The sequence below is a fragment of the Podarcis pityusensis genome, assembly GCF_964106645.2.
Source record: "Podarcis pityusensis genome assembly, chromosome: 15".
In the NCBI taxonomy this organism is placed as follows: Eukaryota; Metazoa; Chordata; class Lepidosauria; order Squamata; family Lacertidae; genus Podarcis; species Podarcis pityusensis.
The window spans coordinates 16,021,704-16,045,757 of record NC_138040.1 but is presented as its reverse complement, the minus strand read 5'-3'; the positions used below and the strand labels follow the sequence as shown (position 1 = coordinate 16,045,757).

General features: G+C 51.3%; 2 protein-coding genes across 7 annotated transcripts in view; one reads left to right on the top strand and one right to left on the bottom strand.

Moving 5' to 3' along the window:
- The window catches only part of FSIP2 (fibrous sheath interacting protein 2), a 40,001-nt gene extending 21,605 nt beyond the window's left edge, over positions 1-18,396 (top strand). For both annotated transcript variants that reach the window (XM_080983829.1, XM_080983828.1), the window contains exons 18-25: positions 456-9,034; positions 9,669-9,923; positions 13,530-13,721; positions 14,915-15,036; positions 15,763-15,788; positions 16,224-16,279; positions 16,975-17,026; positions 18,115-18,396. In XM_080983829.1, the coding sequence (XP_080839955.1) occupies positions 456-9,034; positions 9,669-9,923; positions 13,530-13,721; positions 14,915-15,036; positions 15,763-15,788; positions 16,224-16,279; positions 16,975-17,026; positions 18,115-18,326 (9,494 nt within the window). In that variant the 3' untranslated portion in view covers positions 18,327-18,396. The remainder of the gene's footprint in view (positions 1-455; positions 9,035-9,668; positions 9,924-13,529; positions 13,722-14,914; positions 15,037-15,762; positions 15,789-16,223; positions 16,280-16,974; positions 17,027-18,114) is intronic.
- Positions 18,397-19,261: 865 nt separating this feature from the next.
- MROH2A (maestro heat like repeat family member 2A) overlaps positions 19,262-24,054 on the bottom strand; it is a 45,510-nt gene continuing 40,717 nt past the window's right edge. For 4 of the 5 annotated variants that reach the window (XM_080983832.1, XM_080983830.1, XM_080983833.1 and 1 more), the window contains 7 exons: positions 23,876-24,022; positions 23,187-23,369; positions 22,757-22,912; positions 22,039-22,179; positions 20,792-20,894; positions 20,538-20,603; positions 19,262-19,510 (listed from right to left, as the gene is read on the bottom strand). In XM_080983832.1, coding sequence (XP_080839958.1) covers positions 19,308-19,510; positions 20,538-20,603; positions 20,792-20,894; positions 22,039-22,179; positions 22,757-22,912; positions 23,187-23,369; positions 23,876-24,022 — 999 coding nt within the window. In that variant the 3' untranslated portion in view covers positions 19,262-19,307. The remainder of the gene's footprint in view (positions 19,511-20,537; positions 20,604-20,791; positions 20,895-22,038; positions 22,180-22,756; positions 22,913-23,186; positions 23,370-23,875; positions 24,023-24,054) is intronic. The other variant, XM_080983834.1, reaches the window with a different exon arrangement.

Genomic DNA, 24,054 nt, shown 5'->3' with positions numbered 1-24,054 from the left:
GAGGCTCTTCTGCTGCAGCTTCAAGAGATCAGAGGTTCTGGGGCTTTTCCATACTGATTCCCAGGCAGAGATCGGCTCCATTGCCAGGGACATTGTGGCCAGTGTGTTTGAGAATGTGCATAAGCGTCTGATGAGCAGCATTCCTGCTACGTGAGACGGGTTCCCAGGGAGGAAAGTCCCACCCAGAGGCAGAAAGAACCAGTTCACCCAACGCGATTCTACTCAGAGTAGACTCATTGAATTGATTGCCATGGCTATGGTGAGCTGTTAATTTCAATGGGTCTAACTCTGCATAGAACTTAGTTGGGCACACAACCCCGTTAATGGTTAACAGTAACAGTTTTTGCCCCAAACCACCCAAGTTGGGACTTCCAGAATTGGTTCGTGGTACTTCCAGGGCTTTAGAAGCTCTCTGAGGTGTGTGATAGTAAACCTGTCTGTGTTTCCTCCCCCAGATGCTTTGGACGAGAAGGGTTACAGGGCCTCTTGCCCAGCATGGAAGCAGGAGATGATCCAATCCGAATCAAGGTGGCTCCAGGAACGGATCTGGAGGAGCACCTACCTGCCCCACTGCAAGAGGCAATCCTCCTGCCTTGATGTGTTTTGGGAGCCCTTGACCCAGGCGGTGGTCTCCAACGTCATCCGGAGCATCCTGAACCCCTGTGCCCGGCAAGGCGCCAGAGAGAGAAGCGATGGCATTGAGACCAGCCTCTCCATGTTCTGCTCGGTGGACTCTTGCTGCCCTGAGCATGGAATCAGGGGCCCCAAATCGGCTCCCGTCAACATCAAAGAGCTGGCGTTCCACATATCCGAGAGGATCCTGAGCATCTTGTGTGAGAGGAACATCTTGCAGGAGACAGTCAGCAGGAAAGGCTTCCTGACGAGGAAGTCAAGGTACATCTGCCTGCCACCCCTCTGCCTGGCGGACTTTGATGAGGTTTACCACCCTCTCGTGAAGGAGGTTGCCCACCTGCTGTGCCTGGAAATCGAAATCAGGTGCAAATCCATGAGCGAAAGGAAAGCTCGGGACGCACTGCCCCAGCAGCAGCCCTACTTCTCCTCTCGTTGTCCCTGCGGAGCTTCCAGGGGAGACTGCCGAGGCCCCGGAGACATCAAAGGGGTGGCTTGCTTGTCGGCAATGGACCAAATTGCCCATAAGAACCAGCGGCTCAGCTGCGTCGCTTCCAACCTCGACAGCTTCATCCGCAGCTTGAAGTCCACCGAAGCAAAGCAGGTCGTCAACAAAGTCCTGCACATCATTTTGGACTCGATGTGGCCTGGTCAGCCTCAGGGCAGTTTCGTGGGGCACTTCCCGGATGCCCGAGCTCAGAACATGTCGCCATATCACGACACAGACCTGATGCCTAAGAGGCAGAACCTTTATTCGTCTGTGTGCCCGCATGCCTACAGGCTGGGCAATGAGATCTTCAGTGGCAACCTGGGACTCTCGCCCAAATCGGTCGTCCTGCTGGACGTCGTGAGCGAAAAGCTGATCCGGACCCTCTTGGACAAATGCATCACGACGGACCATTTCACTGGCACCTTTGCTTTCGACGAGTTCCCAGAGGACGAGCAGTTCTGTGACATCCGGAAGAGTGCCAGCGACGGCGAGCTCTTCCAATATTCAAGCAGGGAGGTGGAAGCCCACAAGACGGACTCTGCCTCCACCATTTTGACATACGACATCCAGTACAGCGAGGAGCCCTGGGTGGAGCCTGAGGCAGGGGTGCCCTCCTACGAGTCAGCACTCGACATGTTGGCGCATACCCTGGTGAAACCGGTGATCACAGAGCTTTCCCACTGCATTGATCATCCAGGGCATGGGAAACCTTACTCGAAGAAGGCCGTGGGGTTCTCACAGGGGCCCTGCAAAAAGGGACGGGGGCAGAGCTTTGGCAAAAAGCACCCGCGAGGCGGGAAAAGTGACATGTACCACTCATTGCCGAGAGGCAGACGGCCGGAGTGGAAAGCACCCGTTTCGGGGAGGCATCAGGCCCGCAAGAGCTTGCGGGACAGGAACAAGACAGTGCTGGAAACGGCCATGCAGCACAGGACATACAGTTCCCGGGCTCCGAGCGGCAAGCATGCGAGAAGGAAGCCTCACTCTGCTACTTGCAACGTGAGGACTTACCGGAGGGAAGTGGTGACCATGTCGGGACGTGGGGATCACAGGCAGTTCCACCCGGAGTTCACTACCATTTACTCGGCGTCGTTCCTGGAGGAAGTCATTTGCCAGCTGTTGTTCAAGATCTTCTCTTCGCTGCACAGCAAATACAACCGGGACACCTGCATCGACCTCCAGGAGATGAACACTCTGTTTATCAGTGCCCTGGTGGAAGAGTTTACAAAGGCTGGCGTGGGGGTCTTGACGAGGGCCGATGAAAAGGCATACTTCCCACAGGTGGACAGTCGAACGGTCAGCAAAATAGTTGACTCCATCTTAAGGGAGTTTGGGTTCCAGCTTGCTGCCGACCGAAACATAGGCAGGGACATTGAGTCGTTGGCTGAGAGGGCATCTGAAATTATTCTGACGGAGATTCTGGATTACCAATTGCCGCCGGTGGTTTGCCGGAGGCTTCCGCGGAATGCCTTTCGAAACATCAAGGCCGAACAGATCATCCAGAAGGTCGAATGTTGCATCTGCCTCCCCAAATTCCAAAAGCGGCAGCAGCCGACCCCAGCGTACATTACTGTCTTGTCTCAGAAGTATTTGGAAAGGGTTGTCAACCAGATGGTGAATCAACTCTTCCCGCCCTGCGAGGGTGCAAAGCGAAAGCCAGGGAAGAGGGAGGTGTCGGGAACAGATTTTGATGAGCTCTGCTCCTACATGATCAAACAAGTGATGGCGTCCATTTCCAAACACAAAATCTGGGTGGCCAAAAAGGACGCCCCCTGCCGTTCCCATTCGGAGACGGAGATTCAGACCATGGTCAATTCTGTTTACAGGTATATGCTGGAGAAGGCTGGCTCACAAGAGTCTATACAGAAAGACATCAAGCGTCGGGATATGGATTTTATAGACTGCATGACCAGCTTCATAATTCAGGAAATCACGAACCATCATCTTCAGAGATTCGTCTCTAAAGAGGAGTCCTCTTCAGGATGCCCCGACCCTGAAGCTCTGTCTGAGGACATTGTCAGGACTGTTCTAGATAGCCTTGGGGAACCCCTGGGTCCCTGTGGAGGAGTTTTCCCAGCTCGTTTCTTAGAAGAAATTGTTTCCAGAGTTTTAGCCAACGTTCTGCCTGTTTCCAGGGACAAGAAAGAATCAAGCAAAGGGTGGCATGAAGCTGAGTTGGAGAGAATTGCAAAGCAATTGGCCTGTTCAATCAACTTGCATTTTGGTAAGGCTGCAGTTACCGGAGTCCCGAAAGAAGATGAGCCGAGTTTAATGGGCCCCTTGATGGACATTGTTGTCCAGAATGTGGTTGACTCTGTGTGCAACAGTTTGATGAAAGAAAGAGATGTTGCTTTGCCAGACGACCTCAGCAGCGGGAGACAGAGTGCCCTCTTTGGCAAGATTAAGAGATTGGTTGAAAAAGGCATCTCTGATTATCTTCTCCATCCACTGTTTTCTGGAGACTTGTCCAAGGCTACACCGTCAACTCCATTCCACGAGTACGTTTCTGAAACCCAGGAGGAAACCGAGAGCCGGTCTCCATTCAGCACCTTCCTGTCTTCAGGATTCCTGAAAGATTTAATCACTGGACTGTTGTCAAAAATCTTCCCTTCCACATCCATGGACAAAAGGCACCTGTCGGAGTCAGACTTCAGCAAGCTCTCCACCCAGCTGCTCAACGATGTCCAGATGAAGCTTTTGAAGCATCAAATCAAGGTTACAAAAGACCCAGAACAATGTGAGTATTCGGAGGAAGATGTCCAGAACATGACTGATTCCCTGTGCAGCAAGATCATACAGAAATCTGGCTCCCTCGAAGCCGTCCAGAGAGACGTGAAGAATAAGAGCAAAAGCCTGATTGACCGAATTGCCGGGTTCCTTGTGGGTGACATCCTGCAGCAGCATGTCCAGCCTTTTGTAGCCAGGCAGGAGTCTCCTACCTGGGACAGAGCAGCCGCAGGAGACTCCATGTCAAGGTTCGAAGTGTACAAAACCACCGTCAAGCCCTTGGACCTGCGGCAGGCAAGCATGGCGGGGAAGAGAGGCCCATCGAGTCCTTCTTCGTTCCTAGGAGAAGTCATTTCTCAGCTAATATCAAGGATCTCCAACTCTTTCTCGGACACCCCTCTAAGTGGTCCCGGGGACTTCATTGGAGACACAGCTGTGAAGCTGGTGAAGTCACTTACGAAGGAGCTTACGAAAGCTCAACTGCACATCCAAGAGGGTCCCGAGGAGCCGCCCCTGGGCTCCCTGCCAGAAGGCAGAACCTACAAGGACAGCACACAAGACCTGGAGCCTGAGGAACATACTGATGAAGAGAGGCATGTGTTGTCCCGCCAGACAGCCACCATGATATTTGAAGGTGCCATCGATCGCATGCTGGGGTCAACAGCAGGTCCGCCTCCTGTGGAAGAAGCAAAGTGCCTCATCCATGAGATACTGGTGGTGGACCAGGGTGTCCCTGGAGCCAATGCTTCACCACCCTACTCCACCGTGCTCTGCTACCCAATCCTGGAGGCCATCGTTGACAGGCTGCTCTTGCAGATCTTCCCATCTCCTTCTAGTAGCACTGCATGCCTAGGGCAGGGCGAAGGTGGCTCTGGCTCTGAAATGAGCAGTACAATTGCACAGCTGAAGAAAGACATCCTGGACATTGTTCTGAAGCAGGCCATCTGGATCAGCACTTACGGCAACAGGGGAGAAGCTGGCATTTCAGAAGAAGCCATCGCGTGCATGGTGGACTCTATCTACTGCGACGTCTTGCACGAAGTGATGTTGCAGCAGCCTTTCCCACAAGACAAAGAGAGCCTGCGGAACTTGTACGTCACTCAGATAGCTTGCTTCATTATCAACGAAATGTTTAAGTACCACCTCCAGTCTACGACATCCGCTGAGGTGCCCTCTTATGTGGACCCTTCTGCCGGAGACTCCCTAAGCTCCTGCATGACGGTCTTCCCTTTCATTCTCCTGGAGGACATGCTCAACCAGCTCTTGGAGAGAATATTCCCCACTCCAGAGAGCATCAGCGCTTGCGTCGGCAACCAGGTTGACTTCTCAGAGACAGATTTCGCCGAGATGGTCGCCAACCTGAAACATTATGTCATTGCAGAGATTCTGGCACATCAAATCCTGCTGGGAAACACCTCAGGGCAAACTCCAGAGATGGACGAAGAGACCAAAGAGGACATCGCCTGTTCAGTTTACAACCAGATTTTGCAGAAGTCTAACTCCCAAAGCGAGCTTCAGAGTACTCTCAAGGTCCGAGGGAACAGCACCCTCCGTGAAGTTGCCAATTTGCTCATAAGGGAGATTTTGAATTTCCACCTCCACCCGTTTTTAGACAGCAGTGATTCTGCCACCCGCGAATGTGCTAAATTGCAGAAGGAAAAGAAGCCAGTTTCTCAGCGGATCTACTCTGCAGCCTTTTTAGAGGATGTTGTTGTGGCTTTCTTTTGCAAAATCTTGTCCTCCCCAAACTTTTTGGCATATTCCAAAGACTGCTGTTTATCAGAGTCTGAGATGAGGGATCTAGTTACCAGGCTAGTCAATGCTTTAGTGTGCGAGTTCAAAAGATCAGAAGTCAAGGTCATTCATGGTGCAGAGGGAGACCTCCCTCTCCCAAAGATTGTTCCTGAAGAAGTGATTCAGATAAGCAACTGCATCTATGAGAAGTTGTTGGAGCAGCTTGGATCGGAGTGTGAGATTTTTAAAGCTTTCCAAAATGAAGGACATTCATTAGCAGAAAAGCTAGCTCCACTAATAATCAGAGAAATCTGTGCATACCAGCTGATGCCTTTGTTTACTGGGGATACTTCCCCGTACCTGTTCTTGTTTCTGGAAGCTGAGACAATCCTTGATCGAGTGGAGACCATCCTCCCAGACACCACACCCTCTGGCTCCATGTTTGGAGAGATGTTCCTTAAGATAATGCACAAAATGTTTCCATCATGGGTCCCTGGAAGTTCGCCAGATTCTCCTTTGGGCAGTGTAGGGAAGAGAAGTCCTCCCAGGAAGAAAGCAAGAAGAAAACCATCGCCCGAGGCAGGCAAAAGTATCCAGAGCCTCATGGACAATATCTGCAAGGCCGTCTGCGTCAAACCCGGGTCTCTAAACCAAAACTACGAATCCACGGAGGAAGAGAGTGCAGCGTTTCTCTGTCAATCAAGGCCAGACTATCCACTTCCCAAGTCACACTCACCTCCTGGAAAGTCTCCCCTTCCCACCTATTCTACACAAACAGACCGCTGGACGATCCACTACGTTAAGCCACACTCTCCTCCCAGCCAACTTTTGTCTCCTCCTCCCACCACGTCTGCAAAACCAGACTGCTGGACAATCTATGAGGATAAGATGCCCTCGCCTCCCTGCGGATCTCACCCTCCTCCTGCCTTTCCTGCAGAAGCAGATGACTGGACGCTCCAGCGCAAAAAGCCATACTCACCTCCCAGTCAACTTCCGCCGGTTCCTTCCCCCAGCTTTTCTGCAAAAACAGCTGGCTGGATGATCCACCACATGAAACTTGGGGAAGGGGAGGTGCAGGCGATGCAGTTTGAGGATGGAGGAGGTGCTTATTCCTCCACTTTCTTGAAGGACATTTTTAGCGGGCTGATAAGCAAGCTGCTCTCGTCAACAACCAGTGTGTGCCCGGTGGAGAAGAAAGAGGCAGTGCCTGTGGAGGAGGAGTCCTCCGTCAGAAATCTAGTGGAATCCATTTTAAAGGAGTTTGCCAAGTCCCCGGTTAAGGTCCTGCAGCTCCCCAACAAAGGGCAGGGTTTCCCATCTGTGGGGAAGACGGACGTGGCTAAAATCATCCATGCTTCTCTGTGCGGCATCTTGCAAGATCGGGCTCCTGGAGCCCCTATCTGGGCAGGCAAGGAAAGCGACCAGATGTTAGTGGAGAGATTGGCCAGTGCGATAAAGAAAGAGATTCTAGGATACCAGATCCAGGGGCTGCCAAGGGCACCCCAGAGCCAGGCCTCAAAACCTTTTGAAATGGGAGAGATGGCAAAGAAAGTGTTGATGGAGGTGAAGAAGAGCAGCACTCCATCCCCAGTCAGCAGTGACAGACCAAACCCGGTCCTGGTGTCTCAGAGGTTCATACACGAGGTTCTTGCAATCCTCTTGTCCAAAATTTTTCCCCTCCCCACGACGTCGTCCGATGATGCAGAGGAACAGTGCGCAGAGTTTGATTTCATTCACATGAAGCTCCTGAGCAATGTGATGTCAGAGATCTCCAAGGACAAGAATGCTGAGGTCCAGTACCTTGACAGGGTGCAGCCCAACCGTGTCGTGAGCCAAACAGTGGCCAACACCGTCTACCACCAGATTCTGCCTGAGTTTGGAACTGCATCGGCCATTGAGAAATGCATCAGGACAGGCTGCACGATCCTTATGGAAAGGATCACTGACTTGGTGATGAAAGAGATTTATGGGAACCCGATGCAGGCGTACTTTTCGGAGGAGCTCGGCCGACAGCAGGAGGCCATGGAAGCGGAAAGAAACCTGGAGGAACAATATGGGGGTGGTCCTGAGGGTGCAGAGCGTGAGACACCACTGCGATCCCACCTCAAGGGGTTGTCATCCATCATCATAGAGGAGGTGGCTGCTAAATTCCTCTCAAAACTATTCAATGCCCTCCCTGTGGATGACTTGGATACAAGGAGTGTTGCCTTAATGAAGGAGGTAGGCAGAAAGATGATTAACTCCTTGCAAAGTCTTCTTTCGAAGAAGAATATGAGAGTCTGGCAGCACGATGAATTGGAGGACTTGGGCTCAGAAGACAGCCGGGCAGTTGGGGAGGTTGTGGATTCCGTCTACACTGACATCCTCAGACATTCCAGCTCTGAAGCCTCTATGTACGATGACTTAACCAACAAGAATGAGGACTTTGTCAACCGGGTTGCCTGCTTCATGGTGAGTGAAATCTCCGGGCGCGATTTCCAGTCGACCACAAACATGGAGGACGAGTTGCCCCGCTCCAGTGCGGAAATAAAGCTGGAAACAGACAAGATCATTGAGAAATTCCTTGGCAATATTGGGGCAATGGAACCCACAGAGGGGCCCCTGGTCACACAAGTGCCGGTGGCTTTCCTGGAGGAGATCCTAAGCAGGTTGCTCACGAAAATCCTACTTGCCCAGAATGACTTGGGCGTCCAAGAGAAGAAGGCTTTGTCCAAGACAGATGTCAACGAAATCGCTTGCCAGCTGAAGACGTCTGTGGAGACAAAGATGTCAAAGAACAAAATGGACCTGGTGACCTACAGCAACCAGCCAGAGCTGGACCCCCAATACGAGGAGAAGGTCGACCACGTTGTCCACAGCGTCTTCAGCAACGTCCTGGAGAAATCCGGGTCCCAGCAAGAGCTATACGACGACGTGACGACCAACAAGGTCCTCTTCCCTGAGCAGGTGGCCAGCATCATCATCAATGAGGTCTCCAGCTGCTCCATCAGCGGCAACCCTTGTGACGAAAACTTAGAGAACGAGACCGTCAGTGCCCTGGAACTGGACCGCATTGTCAGCAAAGTCTATGCTCGGGTCAGCTCCATCGAAGAAGAGGACGAGGACGAGTTGGATTTGGCAGATCTGCCCACTGTGCCCGAAGATCCGGAAACCCTGCTGCAGAAGAGCGATATGCCGGTGAAAATCATCCCCTGCATCGGGCACAAGGCGCTGAAGGTCGACCCGGAGATCGTCGCGGAGCACTTAGCCGTCCTGTCCATCAAGACAGAGCCCCTAGAGAAGCTGAAAAAGACGTGCATGTCAAAGATAGGCATGAGCCTCACGGAGCTGAGGAGAGCCTCGATGTCAGGGAAGAGTCTCTCTAGTAACCTCGGCTTTCAGGATCCCAACAAGAAGAAAGAACGGAGGCCCTCTTTGGATATGGCCGGGCGCCTTGGGGTGAGGCCGAAGGAGGTAGGCAGGGCAGGGTGGGGTGGGAGGCTTCTTTGCATGTGCAGAAGTAGATTTGGTTTAAGGCAGGCATGGCCAAACTTGGCCCTCCAGCTGTTTTGGGACTACAACTCCCATCATCCCTAGCTAACAGGACCAGTGGTCAGGGATGATGGGAACTGTAGTCTCAAAACAGTTGGAGGGCCAAGTTTGGCCATGCCTAGTTTAAGGCATCCTGCCCCAAGCGGAAGAACAATCAAGGCTTCACGTTAAGCCCCCATTCACTCTCATATTTAGAGTGAATTTCAGTAGCCAATATTTATGCCTTGGCTATCATTAATCACTACATAATTATCTCTGTCAGCAAGTTGCCAACAGAAGACAGTCAGTCCGCCATGATCCTCCCTGGAAGTCCCAGAACTTTGTATACTATTCCAAATGTGGTCACACCATAGATTTGTATGATGGCGTTGCTAGTATAGACTGTTGATAGGAAAACACTTTCAATATCATGTGCGGGTTTTTGTAACTTGGGTTGCGTTCCGAAGCTTGTCAATTGTTAATTGTTAAGTCGTGATCTGAGGCTCTCCTGGGTGTGCCTCTCCTCGCAGGTAAAAGGTACTGTCCTCCCCCCCCCATCCTGCTCTTGCACTTCCAGGCAGTCTGCAGAAACTCCTTCCAAAGCCTGATGAGGCCAGACATCACGAAGGTCGAGCTCCTGAAGGATGTGGAAAGCAAGCAGGACCTGATCCTCCGCCTCGTGGCTCACGACATCGAGGACAACCAACCTGGCAGGGCCCCTCACCTCAGTGATATGGAGAGCGACGGGGAGGAGCAAGTCTTGAAGGAGCACAAATCCTTTTACTTTGAGGTCCCGCCTGCGCCCAAGCGGCGCGAAAGCTCACATTCCACGGTAAGCAAATGGCTCAGGGAAGGAAGGGGTGCAGCCCACAGCTGTGTCCTCCTAGCTGAGGGAGAGTCGCCTCTTGATCCACAGGGGCTCAGGGAAGGTCTGGACCAGGGCTGACTTTAGCAGATGTGGCGCCGGGGTGCAAATATCCGCCCAGCACCCCCAAATTACCACGGATAGTGTTGGGGTGGCTATAGCTGTGCACTGCCAACCATGGGGGGGGCGCAAATCTCCCCCATGCCGCTGCAGGAGAGCGATCCTCACAGAGGCTTGGGAGTAAAGTTGCGCCCCTCCCAAGCCTCCGTCGGAGGAGAGCGCAGCTTCCCTCCCAAGCCTCCTCGGGAGGAGAGCGATCCCTGCAGAGGCTTGGGAGGGAAGTTGCACGTCCACCAGCCTTATGGTTGGCGGGGTGCAGCTGGCAGGCTTGCAGGGAAAGGGGAGGCCTCCGGCAAAGCTGCACAGCTCCCCCACTTGCTGGGGTGCCCCTGAGAGGCTGGCGCCGTGGCGCAACACATCACTAAGCCCTATGGAAAAGACGGCTCTGGTCTGGACTCAGGTCAGGATCCTTGGAAGTCTGGGGGAAATGGGAGGGACACTGGTAGGACCAAGGACATAAGGATGCAAGAAGAGACTACTGGATCAGGCCAAAGGGGACTCATCTAATCCAGCATCCTGTTGTCACAGTGGCCGACCAGATACCTGTGGGGAAACCCACAAGCAGGATTCAAATACAAGAGCACTTCTCCCCTCCTGTGGCTTAAAGCAACCAATACTTAGAAGCATTGCTGCCTCCAACCACGGAGGCAGAGCATAGCACACATGACTAGTGGCCATTGATAGCCCTCTTCTCCACGAATTTGGCCAATCTTATTTTAAAGCTGTCCAAGTTGGTGGTCATCACCAAGGCTGGAGAGCAGGGTTAGATGCGGGGGGTGGGGGTGGGGGTTGCAGGGTCTTCTCTCTGCATAGCCGTTAAACAGGCAAGAAATTAGCAGAAAACAGATATCACAGCAGGAAAACAGGAAATGTTGGAGAGTATGGAGTTTTGTGACACCCGCCCCAAGCCAAGGATATAAGTAACTATATGATCTTTAGATGACATCTGAAGGCAGCCTTGTATAGGGAAGTTTTTAAAAAATGTTTAATGTTTTATTATGTTTTATATATGTTGGAAGCCGCCCAGAGTGGTTGGGACACCCAGTCGGATGGGCGGGGTATAAATAAAACAACAGAATATTTTCATTGGAGAAACGTTGAAGGGTGTGCAACATTAACAACAACCAAAAAAACAACTTAAGCACTGTTGAATCTGCAAAAACACTCTCCCAACTCCCAGGACTCATAATTGGATTCTACTCAGTTCATCAGAAGACACACACACATAATGACTGTGGCAGCAATTCCCTCTGGAAAGAGCTTTGAAGGCTCCAAGGGCTGGAGGGTGGGGCAAGTCAGGTGGGAAAAGCCATTTTAAATAGCATTTTAATCTGTATTTTAAATTGGGTTCCCCCACTATTATGTTTTTATTGCAATTTTACTGGTGTTAGCTGCCCTGAGCCTGGCTCTGGCCAGGGAGGGCGGGGTATAAATAATAATAATAATAATAATAATAATAATAATATTTATTTGATGGTCAGCACAGTCTCTCTCCCCTCAGGATGCAACCTAAGAGTCTAAGCTTTAAGGAGATAGTGAAGTTGGCAAAGAGGTCAAAGGGACTCTGGGGGTCCCTTGCTGTGATGTGTTCTAACCTCATATGCTTTAGCCTAGGGCTGCCATACGTCTGGATTTTCCTGGATATAGCCGGAATATGGCAGTCAGAACAGTGTCTGGGCAGAAATCGCTGAAACCCATGTTGGAAGTCTAGATTTTGTTTAGCTCAGCAACCCAATTCACTTTTTGAAATACAGTCATACCTTGGAAGCTGAACGGAATCCATTCCAGAAGTCCGTTCGGCTTCCAAAACGTTCGGAAACCAAAGTTCGGAAGCTCCTACAGCCAATCAGAAGCCCCGTCAGACATTCGGGTTCCAGCAAACGTTCGCAAACCGGAACAATCGCTTCCGGGTTTGCAGCGTTCAGGAGCCAAAATGTTTGACTTGTGTGATAGGAATTTTGAGGTCTTAGATATATGGTAATGTTCATAAGTGTACCAACTAAGCACGTACATAGATCAGCACAGGAAGACCGACCTGGAACCATTTTGATTCCTAAACTGACCAAATGTTTTCTCTGCAAGGTCAAAGTGGGAAACCTCCCCATTGTCTTTCCTCACAAATCCTGTGAGGAAAACAAGAAAAAAAATATTCTAAACGAAACAGTGGATGTATGATTTTTGTGGTTCATGCTGTGGCCACAGACATGTGATCTGACGGTGAGTTTGGGGTAGGCCAATGCAAAAATCCTGAGGATCCATGTGGACCCATGTTTTGTAACCACGTTTTTGCACCACTGTGGCCCCAGGCAACAGTGGGTGTGTGATTTTTTTGGTGCAGGCTGTAGCCATGGACATGCTATGTGAACTGATGGTGAATTTGGGGTGACCCAGTGCAAAAATCCTGAGGATCCATGTGGATCCGTGCTTTGTAACCACGTTTTAAGTGGGGAGGGAAGGAAAAGCACTCAACGGACAAGGAGCACGTGTGGGGTGGGTGGAGAAGGATGCTGCTAATAATGCAGAAGAGGCTCTGCTTCTCTCCCTCCTCCCTGGCTCGCTGAAAAACTTTGCTGCTATTTAGCCAGCTGAGTGGGGAGGAGAGAGGGACAGAGAGCCTGCTTGCTTTAAAGGAGCCACTCCTTTAAAGCAAGCAGGCTCTCTGTCCCTCTCTCCTCCCCACTCAGCGGCTCTTCTCCCGCTTTGCTGTTTCAAAGCGAGCCATGGAGGAGGGAAGGAAGGGGAACCATGGATCCTCTGCTCACGACTGCAGCAGATCCCCCTGCCATCCGTAGGCATCCGCTCCATAACACGCACAGACATTTCCCCTTACTTTCTAGGAGGAAAAAAGTGAGTGTTGTGGTGCAAAAAATACGGTATTTATCATTACAAAAGACTGGCCAGGCTCTCCAGGCAATCCAATCAAGTAACCTGCCAGACAGGAAATAAACAATGACAGGAGAAAAACAACATTCAAATTTCTATTTTAGACCGCCTTTTTTGTGATGTAGGTATGATGTATCTGGAGAGTGGTCTTAGGTTACACCACTTCTGGGATGTATGTATGATGTTTCTGGGGGTGGTCTTGATCTACAGGGTGGCAATTTCAAAAGTCTTTATAAGGCCTTGCGCGTCATTTTTCCGGGTGAGGGGAGCACCCTGTTGCAACAGATCAATAAAGATCAAGCTTACTAGCTGCTTTGCTGCTCAATATTCTCTGGTTGGCCTCTGTTATTCTTTCCTACCAATAGGGAACCTATGTAAGGACTCTATAGGGGGTCTTGGATACCCCATAAGGGAAAAGGGCCATTTTTGTTTACAACACTCGCAAGGCATTCAGGATCCAAGGTAGTACGAACTGTATGGCAATCCTGTCTAGCCCTATCAGCAAGCTGCGATGCAACCAAACTTCCAACTGTTCTGAGGTTCCCCTCCCCCCTTCTCGCCCTCAACTAGCGCATCCCAAGCGATCCTCTCCTGACGAAGACCCCCAGCAGTGCGAGCCGGAAGAAGAGTTTGTCCCTGAGCAAATGCTGCCCCCCTTTGACCCTGTCCAGCAGCAGCGGTGAGGCCAAAGAGAAGAAGGAAGGCCCCCCTATCCCACAGATTGAGGTCACGGCCCAGTCCACGACCAGCCAGGTGCAGATGGTGAGTCCGTGAGGGAATATGGCCCCTCACCTCTAGAGAGAGACGGATGTGTTCCCCGGGAGCAGGAGGGTCCCCTAGGAAAGAGGGGGGACCCCTTTATCCTTTCATTACCCAGTTTGTGGCCCACCCCAAGCCCCCCAGCAGGAGGGTGATAGAGAAATCAGGTCAGATAAGCCGTTAAAGTGAAACGCGGCAGACATTTTAAAAAGAGAGATCCGTTGTACCGTAGGCATCCATTTGGAAGACAGGAACTGGGAAATCTTTTCATTAATGTGAGATACTATAGTGGTACCTCGGGTTACAGACGCTTCAGGTTACATACACTTCAGGTTACAGACTCCGCTAACCCAGAAATAGTACCTCGGGTTAAGAACTTTGCTTCAGGATGAGAACAGAAATTGTGCAGCAGTGGTGCGGCGGCAGGGGGAAGGCCCCATTAGCTAAAGTGGTGTCTCAGGTTAAGAACAGTTTCAGGTTAAGTACGGACCTCCGGAACAAATTAAGTTCTTAACCCGAGGTACCACTATATTTAATAATGGGTGTAATTAGAGGTTTAGTTAGAGGTCTGACCCTTCAGGACTTGAAAACTCAGGTGGTTTCACCTGGGAAAAGTTGCTCAGTTCTGGAGATGGGCTATTTGTCCATTTAGCTGTTTGCAGAGCTGGAAGGTCTTGGGTGTGGCTGCTTGGCGAAAGCTTTATCGTATTTCCATTCCGTTACAGTGGTACGATTTCTGTTCTTATCCTGAAGCAAAGTTCTTAACCTGAAGCACTATTTCTGGGTTAGCGGAGTCTGTAACCTGAAGCATATGTAACCTGAAGCATAAAATCAGTGCTGTTCTGAAACCAGTGGCTAAAAGACAGCATCATTTAAAAGGTCTGTCATCCTCAAATGGTGTCCGATTGATCTCAGGAACCATAGTGCAAAATTTGGTTGCGATCACTCAAATGTGAACAGAAAGACAACTTTCCAAAATAAACAATAGGTTTTCATAATAAAAATAGCAGTGAAAATGATTACTGGGCACATGGCTTTTGAAGGAGTGGCTTATACTTAAAAAACAAACTGCAAAACAAGATGCATAAAATGAGGAAGGGGATTTGTCCTCCATGCATGCCTCACCCCCCACTTTCCTGAATTATATGTTGACTTTGAGAGCTTAAAATGAAGTCCTTACCTTTTCCTTTCCACAGGATGCCCAAACCACCAATATGCCGAGCCCGCCCGTCACCGAAACAGAGGAGAGCAGCCCTGTCACCTTTTCCAGCAGCACCCCTCGCACAACCAGCGTGGGCCCTTCATCGACCTCCGATAGGTTCGAGGGCAACATTTGTTGGTGGGCTGGGCTTTGGAGAGCAGGGGCACTTTTCAGGAGTTGCATGTGTTTCTTCACACACAGGCAAAGCCCATCCTGGTTCCCCACTGAACTTCAGGGTTGGTTGGTTTTTTTCACTTGCACTGTTGGAGGCAGTGAAGCTCTCAATGCCAGCTGCTGGAAATTGAAGGTGGGGAGACTGCTGTTGGCAGCAGAGTGTGGAAGCAGGCCTCCTTTGACGAAGCGGTGGCTTTGTAACCACTTGGCAAGCCGGTCTTTTAGAGTGGCACAGCAACAAAACTACTAGAGCATTTGCAAAGCTAAGCAGGGTCCGGGATGGTTTCAAATTGGATGGGGCACCATGTGTTGAGATTCCTGTACTTAAGGGGGCTGGACTGGATGACCCTCGGGGGTCCCTTCCAACTCTACGATTCAATCCAGCCCCTGCATCCAGTCCAAAATCCATACAAGCAAATGGTGAAGGTCTCTCCAGTTGGGAGGCACAGGCCACCCACTTGCCCAGTGGTTTCTATGTGTGTTGTAGTAAGATCCCGCTTGCGGGAACAACCACCCGGATGCCTGCCTCATGCTTGGGCTTTGCACCTATTGAGGCCACGATCCAAACAGGCTTTGGCAGAGGGGCAAACTCCAGGCCGCTGTGCAACTGGGGAGAGGACACATTACAAGTGCAGCATTTTAACCAAGCCCTTTCTGTATCTGTTTCAGCGATAGAGAGAAGATTCTGGATAAAGGTGACTATTCATTCTGTTGCTTTGGGGTTTGATACAATTGTACTTGTGTGTTTAAAACCTGCATTGCAGGGGGTTGGACTAGATGACCCTTGGGCTCCCTTCCAACTTTACCATTCTGTGGTTCTAGAATGGCTGCTCCTTAGAAGCTGCCCTGTACAGAGCCCCACATGGGGGCTGGGGTGCCAAAGGGGGTCTCAGCCCCCTAGATGTAGCCCCCAGGCCTCCTCTAGGCACACAACTGTGAGATGGATGCCCCCAAAGGGAATCAGGACCCAGTGAGTTGTGAGCACAGTTTTCATGGGGGGAGGACACGGGCTGGCAGGGAGTGCCTGTTTGTGGGGCCAGAACGACCTCACCCTGCTGAGGTCACTTGGAGCACACCCACACCCTCGGCTTGGATTGTAACACAGCCGTTTCTCACCTGTTTTCTTCCAGCTGCAGTCGAGATGCACCTCTCCCGGGACACCGAAGCAGTCTCAGGACCCTTTGAGGTAAATTGCCATAGCGTGTTTGTGGAGAGGAATGAGACCCTGTCCACATAGATCACCCAGGCTCAGAGATCTCTACTGGTTGAAATTTGCTAGAGGGACACATATATAAAGCCCTTAAGAACTCAGGACTGGGCAAGAAAAGGGGCTGTCTGGGCTTATCCACACTCTTTTCAGGTACGGTCTGAACTTAGAAGCTCTGTGTCAGAGTGCTTCACCCCCCTGCTCTGAAGCAGTGGTTCCCAAACTTGGGTTTCCAGCTGTTTTTGGACTACAATTCCCACCATTCCTGACCATTGGTCCTGCTAGCTAGGGATAATGGGAGTTGTAGTGCAAAAACTTGGGAGACCCAAGTTTGGGAAACGCTGCTCTGGAGCTTTCCCCTGTGAAAACTTGCTCTTTAAAGCTCAATAGGAGCAAATGGCAACCTGCTTAAAATCTGAATTGATGTTTGCCCTGATTGAGCGCTAAAGAGTGGGTCTTTGCAGTGAAAACTCCAAGGCAAGAAACAAAAAACCATGCTTAGACACAGAGCATTAAAGTGTGGAGCTGTGCCTGGAAAGAGCAGAGCAAAAGATAAGCGTGGATAAGCTCTCTTTCTCTCATCCTGCAATGGACTTGATTATCCTGACTTAGGACAAGGACATTTTATGTGCCCCTCTCTCCTATTCCCTCCTGACCTCTTCCTCCTTTCGCAGATCATGTCTGTTTACCAGGACGTTCCAGAGTATGTCATAGAGTACGAACTACGTAAGTTTTCTTGCTGCCAGTTTCGGGGTGTGGACGTCACTTTTGTCCCTTGAACAGTGGTTGGGGGGCAGGCCACGCCAGGCCACCTCCCTCCTTAGGGATGTGGAACAGGGAGGCTTCCAGCATGACATGGACATATCCACATCAGGGAACCACAAAGTGGGTTTATGTTCAGTAGTCCCACCCACATACCTAGCCTTGCTCAGGAATTTGAAAACAACAACAACAACCCCAAAATCAGTGGAGTTTTGAAACCGGTGGTTTAAATTGCTGTTTTTTTGAAGGTTCCATCCACCATCTTGAGTCAAAATGGCAACCAAGACCCCCCCCCCGCAAATGGCTCCTTAATCTCAGAAACCAAAGTAGTTTCCAAAGTGGGCAATACCACCATCTGGGGGGGGGTGTACCATCCTTTTAGGGGGTCCTAAAAGGCAAGGGGGTGGCAGGTGGCACAAATGATTATCAGTCTTTGAGACACTGATATCACTACATCAAATTCATCAGTTTTTTGTTGAATTAATAAAACTAAACCCTTTTATTGGATTTAGAATAAAGGTGCAATTAATTGTTACTGTTTTGAATTATTTTGTTATTAGCTTCCTTAGTGGGTCATGCAAACCACTATTCTGAATAATGCTTTGTATAAGGTAGGGGGAATCAGGGATGTGTTTATGCAGGGGGTGGTGGCCAAAAGAGTTTGGGAACCGCTGTCTTAAGAAGTGTGCAAATGCATAGCAGATAAGCAAACAAGTTTCCAAAATATATAGGAGATTAAGTTTATTTAAAACATTGATAGACACACCCCATGCCTTTCTATTTTAAACAATCCAAGGCAGCTTACACCATTTTAGAATTAAAAAACAAACATTAAAAACCTGAATAATTGAGGGGGCGGAGGAAACAAGAATAGGTCAAAATTTCTGTAAGTTTTGGCGGTGTAAAAATGAAACAAAACCCAGACACTCAAGCAGCCAAATGCTTGTCTGATGGAAGACAAGTGAGGGTCTCGGCTGCCCGGAATTTGTTGCCTGCGTGAGCGGCAGGTTGACTCCATGACTGCATGACCAACCTCTGTTTTGGCTTCTCAGATCAAGAGGGAACTGCCACCGAGCAGCAACCGCCACTCCAGCAGAAGCCCTCCGTCTTCGAGAAAGTCTCCAATGCCTTGTCCAGAGTTTTCTCCCGAACGTCCGCCAGCAGCCTAACCCACCCCAGTACGTCCCAAGAGAAAGTCCCCAGCAACCAGGCCATGACCGAACCCAGTACATCCCAAGAGAAAGTCCCTGGCGACCAGGCCTGATGACCAAACTCCTACTCCTACTCCTCCTCTACCTTTATACAGCTGAGAGAATAAATATTTTCTTCAGAAACGGAGTAGCCCCTGACTTTACTTGCAGGGGGCACAGTAGAGAAATGGAGCCGCCCGACCCCTTCTTGAAGGGAGGGGGAGCTCGTCTGGCTTCTGTGCTACATGCAGAGAAAATGGGAGCCAGAGGAGAAGTTGGTGGGTTGCAGATAGGGGAAGCCCTATCTGTTGCATCTGACCCACAGCCAGAGCTTCCTCGCCTGTTTTGAAGCAGGCACAACCTCTGGGAAGGAAAGTTGTCCCACATGGAGGAGGAGAATAATAAAAATAGGACGACAAGCCACTAGTAGGTGCCAGGCAAGCTGCAATTCCTACATTGTAGGGGGCTGGATTAGATGACCCCCCCAGAGCCCTTCCAACCCTATAGATCTAGGATTCTATGAATTCTGTGGACAAGGCCGACGCTTATCCATCTGTTTGGGGCCAGCCGGGCCAAAGTGGGGTGTGTGCCAGAGCTGAACAAAAGGGGGTCCCACAGGGAAAGTAGGAGACAAAGGTGGATCTGAACAGCTGGCAGCCCTCTGATTCCTGGCCCCAATCCAGGTTTTCCTGGGCCATTCTCCCCATTCCCCAGCTTGCCCTTGGAATTCCAGAGGCTGCCCCTTCCTGAGCTCCTCCATTCTGTGCTTGTGACAAATAGGGGCCAGGGAAGCTGCAGTCAACAAGTATAGGAGGTGCTGGTGGGAGGGTAGCCCTCCTTTTGGCAGGTTCTGTTCTCTTCCTGAGCTGAGACCTCCTTGTGGGATTCCCACTTCAGTGTTCCCCATGGGGCCCCCATAACACACTCTGCCGTGCTAAGTCTCTAGATAGGAGGATTAAGCCAGCAAGAGGTTGCCACTTTACCCTCGGCCCGAAGGAGACACCAGTCGTAAAAGGGGAGATAGATATATATTTCTGCTTTCCAAGGCTTCCCCTTCAGGTAGGCCCAGCCCCCCGGCTCTCAGGCCTGGGACCTTTACGTTGCCGGCCAAACAACCAGCCGGGCAGCATAGGCCTTCTTCTGCGGCTCCGAGCTGAGCCAGCCTGGCTCTGCTGGTATTTCTGCTGGGTGGCATGGAGGGCTTCTGAGGCAGCAATCTCAACAGCAGCGTTGGGGTCATGGCAGAGAGGGCGGAGGGCTGTGGGGAGACAGAAGAGGCAGGGCAGTGGGGTAGGGCCACAGTCACCCTCCTGGGGTGGGGAGGGGATCTTCAGGGCCTGCTTTTGACCCCTCGACAGACACCTCATTCACAGTCCAGTTTCACTAAGGCCACTGCCCCACTCTGTTCCCTTTAAGGCCTGAAATGGATAGGAAGGACCTCCAATGGTGACCCAGAATCTTGTCTTCACAGCAGCCTGTGTGAAACCCGCACTCAGGACCCTGGGACAAGAGCAGCACACTCCCCTCCTGTGGTTTCCAGCAACCAACATTTGGAAGCATTGCTGCTGCTGACCGTGGAGGCAGAGCATAGCTTGATAGCCCTCTCTTCCTCCATGAATCTGTCTAACCCCTTTTCAAGCTGTCCAAGTTGGTGGCCATCCCTGGCTCCAGTGGGAGGGAGTTCCATAGGAACACAAGAAGATCCTGCTGAAGGAGGCAAAGGGCCCATCTAGTCCAGCATCCTCTTCTCACAGGGGCCAAATGTTCCTAAGAACCAAGGAACCTAGATAGGGTCTCTCTTGATATAGAGGTTCCATGAGAATATAAGGAGAACCTGACTGCTGGATCAAGCCAAAGAGTCTTGGCAGCCAGCCAGATGCCCCAAAGGGAAGCCCACAAGCCCTCTTGTGATTCCCAGGAGCTGGTTCCCTCCAGAGACGACATCATGGTTATGCCGCCATTGTGGCTAGCATCCATCATTGGCTTTCTCTCCCTCCATACTCTGCAGCTTGCAAAAAAAGTGAGAGAAAATCTCCACTTCTCCTAGCTTTGGTGCTGGCAATTGTTGCTAGAAAACAGGGGTCCCCTTAGAGCCAAGACCTCACCCCTGAGGCACTTTGCGAAAGGATGCTAGGTTCCTTGCGTATCACAGCCTCAGCATCCCCAAACTCTCCCAGTCATTTTTCACTCCGTATGTTGAAGGCTGGATGTTCCAGAGTTGCATCGAGAGATAGGCTTCAATTTGCCATTCCCACCCATGGGATACATCCGGTGGCAACACTCACCCACCAGGAGCCGGTCCAGATCCAGCTGTCGGAGGCGCTGAGTGTCCCCTGTCTTCACAAGGATTCCTTGCAGGAATAAAGGGGATGTCTGGGTCTCAATCCGGGGCAGGGTTGCCACTCATGGACCTCCTCCTCCCATCCCTGGTGCTAGGGGTGGGGGAAGGATAACCCACCCCGCCCCCACTGCCTCTAGCCTCTCCTCCAAAGAGAGAGGGGGCCATTGGTCTCCTCCTTCCTCACGTGCAGACACACACCGGCCAGCTTGCAGGCTGCGATCTGAACTCCTCGCCAGGTACAGCACAGGTACTGGGGCACATCAGCCAGGATGGCCCCCAAGAGCGTTGGATTCGTCTTAGCCTAGGAGAAATCGGGGGGAGGCCACATCAGGTCACTGCCCAGCAGGTCCATTGTCAAAGAATAACAGAACTGTAGAGTTGGAAGGTATCCTAAGGGCCATCTATTGCAATCTCCTGCAATGCAGGAATCAAAGCTCAAGAATCCCTGGCAGCTGGGCCATCCAAACTCTTGTTTGGAAACCTCCAATGAAAGAGAGTCCACCACTTTCCAAGGTCATGGAATCATAGAATTGTAGAATTGGCAGGGACCCCAAGGGTTAAGGGTCCAACCCCCTGCAGTGAAGGGATCACGGCTAACAGACCCTTGCAATGCAGCAATCAGGAATATCAGCCCCCATTTGTTTCTTGGAAGGTTAGACTTCTGCAGGTGCATTTCCCCATAACTCTCCTTATCACAAAAAAGTCTGAACTGTTGTAGAAGTGTGACAGGGCTGCAAATTGGCTGTGATGGCGGAAGCATTAATTTGCTGGGATGTGACTGAATCCTACCCCAAAACAGAGATGGCCTAGATGCGCCCTTAATTCTCTTGGAGCAAAAGAAGCAGCACATTTGGAGACACCTAAGGTAGAAAAGAGCAGGGGCTGGTGGCACTTTCCTTCCAGTTAAAACAGTTTGACCTCCCTATCCCTCTCCCTCGCCCTCTCTCTCTCTTTCTCTCTCTTTCTGCTTTAGAAAGAGTTCTAGTTTCACTCTGCCTTTGCTCTAACACAGGCACCCCCAAACTTGGCCCTCCAGATGTTTTGGGACTACAACTCCCATCATCCCTAGTTAACAGGACCAGTGGTCAGGGATGATGGGAATTGTAGTCCCAAAACATCTAAAGGGCCAAGTTTGGGGGTGCCTGCTCTAACGCTTCTAGGACGGCAACAATATTAAATAAATGAAAAAATGTTTTCACCTGGCACCTAAATATTAGGGTCAAGGATGCCCAGTTAGGTCTCCCTGGGGACAGCATCCCAAAGGCGCTCTAAGTTTCTGGTTCTCATGGTTTAGGGTGAACAGAGAGAAGAGCAGGAGAGGAAGACCAGCACGAGAGGAAGGCCCCAGAGAGAAAGGCATTCCTCGTTGCCAGGAGGCAGCTGAGAGGTTTCCTGGCAATGGTGGCAAGAGGTGGCGCCTGGTCCCAGCTTATAGGCTCACTCACCAGCTGTCGGCACACTTTGCCCATCAAGTGGATGTGACGTGCACCAGAGACATCCGCCAGCAGCTGCCCAGCCTCCATGTCCCCTGTGAGGTCTTGCAGGCCCACGAAGGGGGCACATGATGTGAAGGCAATGGAACAGGCCTGGTGGAAGAGTTGAGGAGGGTCACACTCTGTCCAGCCCCACCTGGCATAGACTGGGGAAGGAGGGATGGGGAGGACTTGGTAATTCTAGCTGATTGGGTGCAGAATTACAATTTCATAGAACTGTAAAGTTAGAAGGGACCCCCAAAGGCCACCTAGCCCAACATCCCGCAATGCAGGAATCGCAGCTAAATAACCACTGCCGAACGGCTCTTAAACGTCTGGAAGTTCTCCCTAATGTTTAGTTGGAACAGGGTCGTAAATGTAATTTAAAACATAATAAACAACAACAGCGGCTAGTCTGTCATTTCTCACAGGCAGTGACGCTTCTGAATACCAGTTTCTGGAACGACAGAAGGGGAGAACTGCTCTTGTGCTCGGGTCCTGCTTGCATCTGGCCAGCCACTGTGGGAACAGGATGCTGGACTAGATGGGGCATTGGTCTGACGCAGCAGGGATCTACTGATGCTGTTATGTTGACTCCTGGTCTCTTGACAGCTGCCTGGTTTCATGGTGCACAGGTAGAGTGTCTGGGAGCAGGAGGCTCAAGGAGAGGGGTGTGGGTATGATGCCGTACCTTGGCCACAGTGGGGCTGGGTTCCCTGAAGTGCAGCAGGAGGGCAGCCAAAGACCTCCCCACCTCTTTGGCAAAGGACTTGGCCTCCTCCGGCTGAGTTGCCCTGGCCAGCTGGCCCAAGAGCTCAAAGGCTGCTTCACGGAGGGAATCATCCACCTACAGCAGGAAGGGATGGGAGTGGGGTATGAGAAGTTCTTATGAAAGGGGGAAAGGTCACTACTTGCTAGGACCAAGCGGGACACAGGGAAGCACCCATACTCTCCAAGTGCCCCAATTTTCCAGGGACAGTCTCAGAATTACCAGTTGCTGGGAAGCACTCGGCAAGGAAAATGGACCCTCCCCTTCCTGGGTTTCCAGAAGGTCAGAAACAGGATTCTGGGCTAGGAGAGCCTTTGCTTTGACTTTGATCAGGAAGAAAGGGCCAACTCACGTGCCAGAGGTGCCCACGGGCCAGGCCAGCTACGGCCTGGAGAGCACGAACTCTGTGCCGTCTCCCGATACATCCCCACAGCTTGCCCAGGGCACACAGGCTCTCACAGGCCACTTCAGGGCTGGCGCCGTTGCCCGCAGCTTGGAGCAGAGTCGCCAGCAAAGACTCCTGGTGCTTCTTCACCTATGGAGAAAAGCCCACAGCCCTCAGTGGCTGGGATGCCCCTACGCCTACAGAGTCTCCCCCGCCCAGGAAACCACCCAGGATTGGCTAGAGGGGCCTGATCTAGTGGCTGGCAGCAAACCGTTTGCCAGGGGGCTTCAGGACAATATGCAGAGCTCCCAACCCACCCAGCTGCACTTCTCACTTCTTTTCCTTTCCCCCTCTTCATTGCCTCCTCTTTCCTTCATTCACACCGGTCACACCCACAGCAGTGTGGTGTAGCAGTTAGAGTGTTGGACTAGGATCTGAGAGAGACATGGGTTCATTTCCCACCCACCCTAAAAAATCTAGAGTTCCTTGCAAGACATCAGTTGCTTCCTGAGCTATGATAAGCAGCTTTGAGCTGCTGTACAGCTAAAGTTTTGGATTTCTCTCTCTCTCTCTCTCTCTCTCTCTCTCACACACACACACACACAGCCGTGTCCTTCATCACCTGCCAAGGTCCCGTTTGGAACCCCTTGAACTACCTCATGGGGGGCTTCTGTTGCCACGTTCCCCAGGCCTCGGAGCGCCAGGGCTCGCAGGGTGGTGCTGCCATTCTGGGACCTGGCCAGCATCTCTTGCAGAAGGAGGTTGAGCATCTCTGGCGTGTGAAGCAAAGAGTGGCCTGGGATCTGAGCCAAGCAAAGGAACCATCAGTAAACTC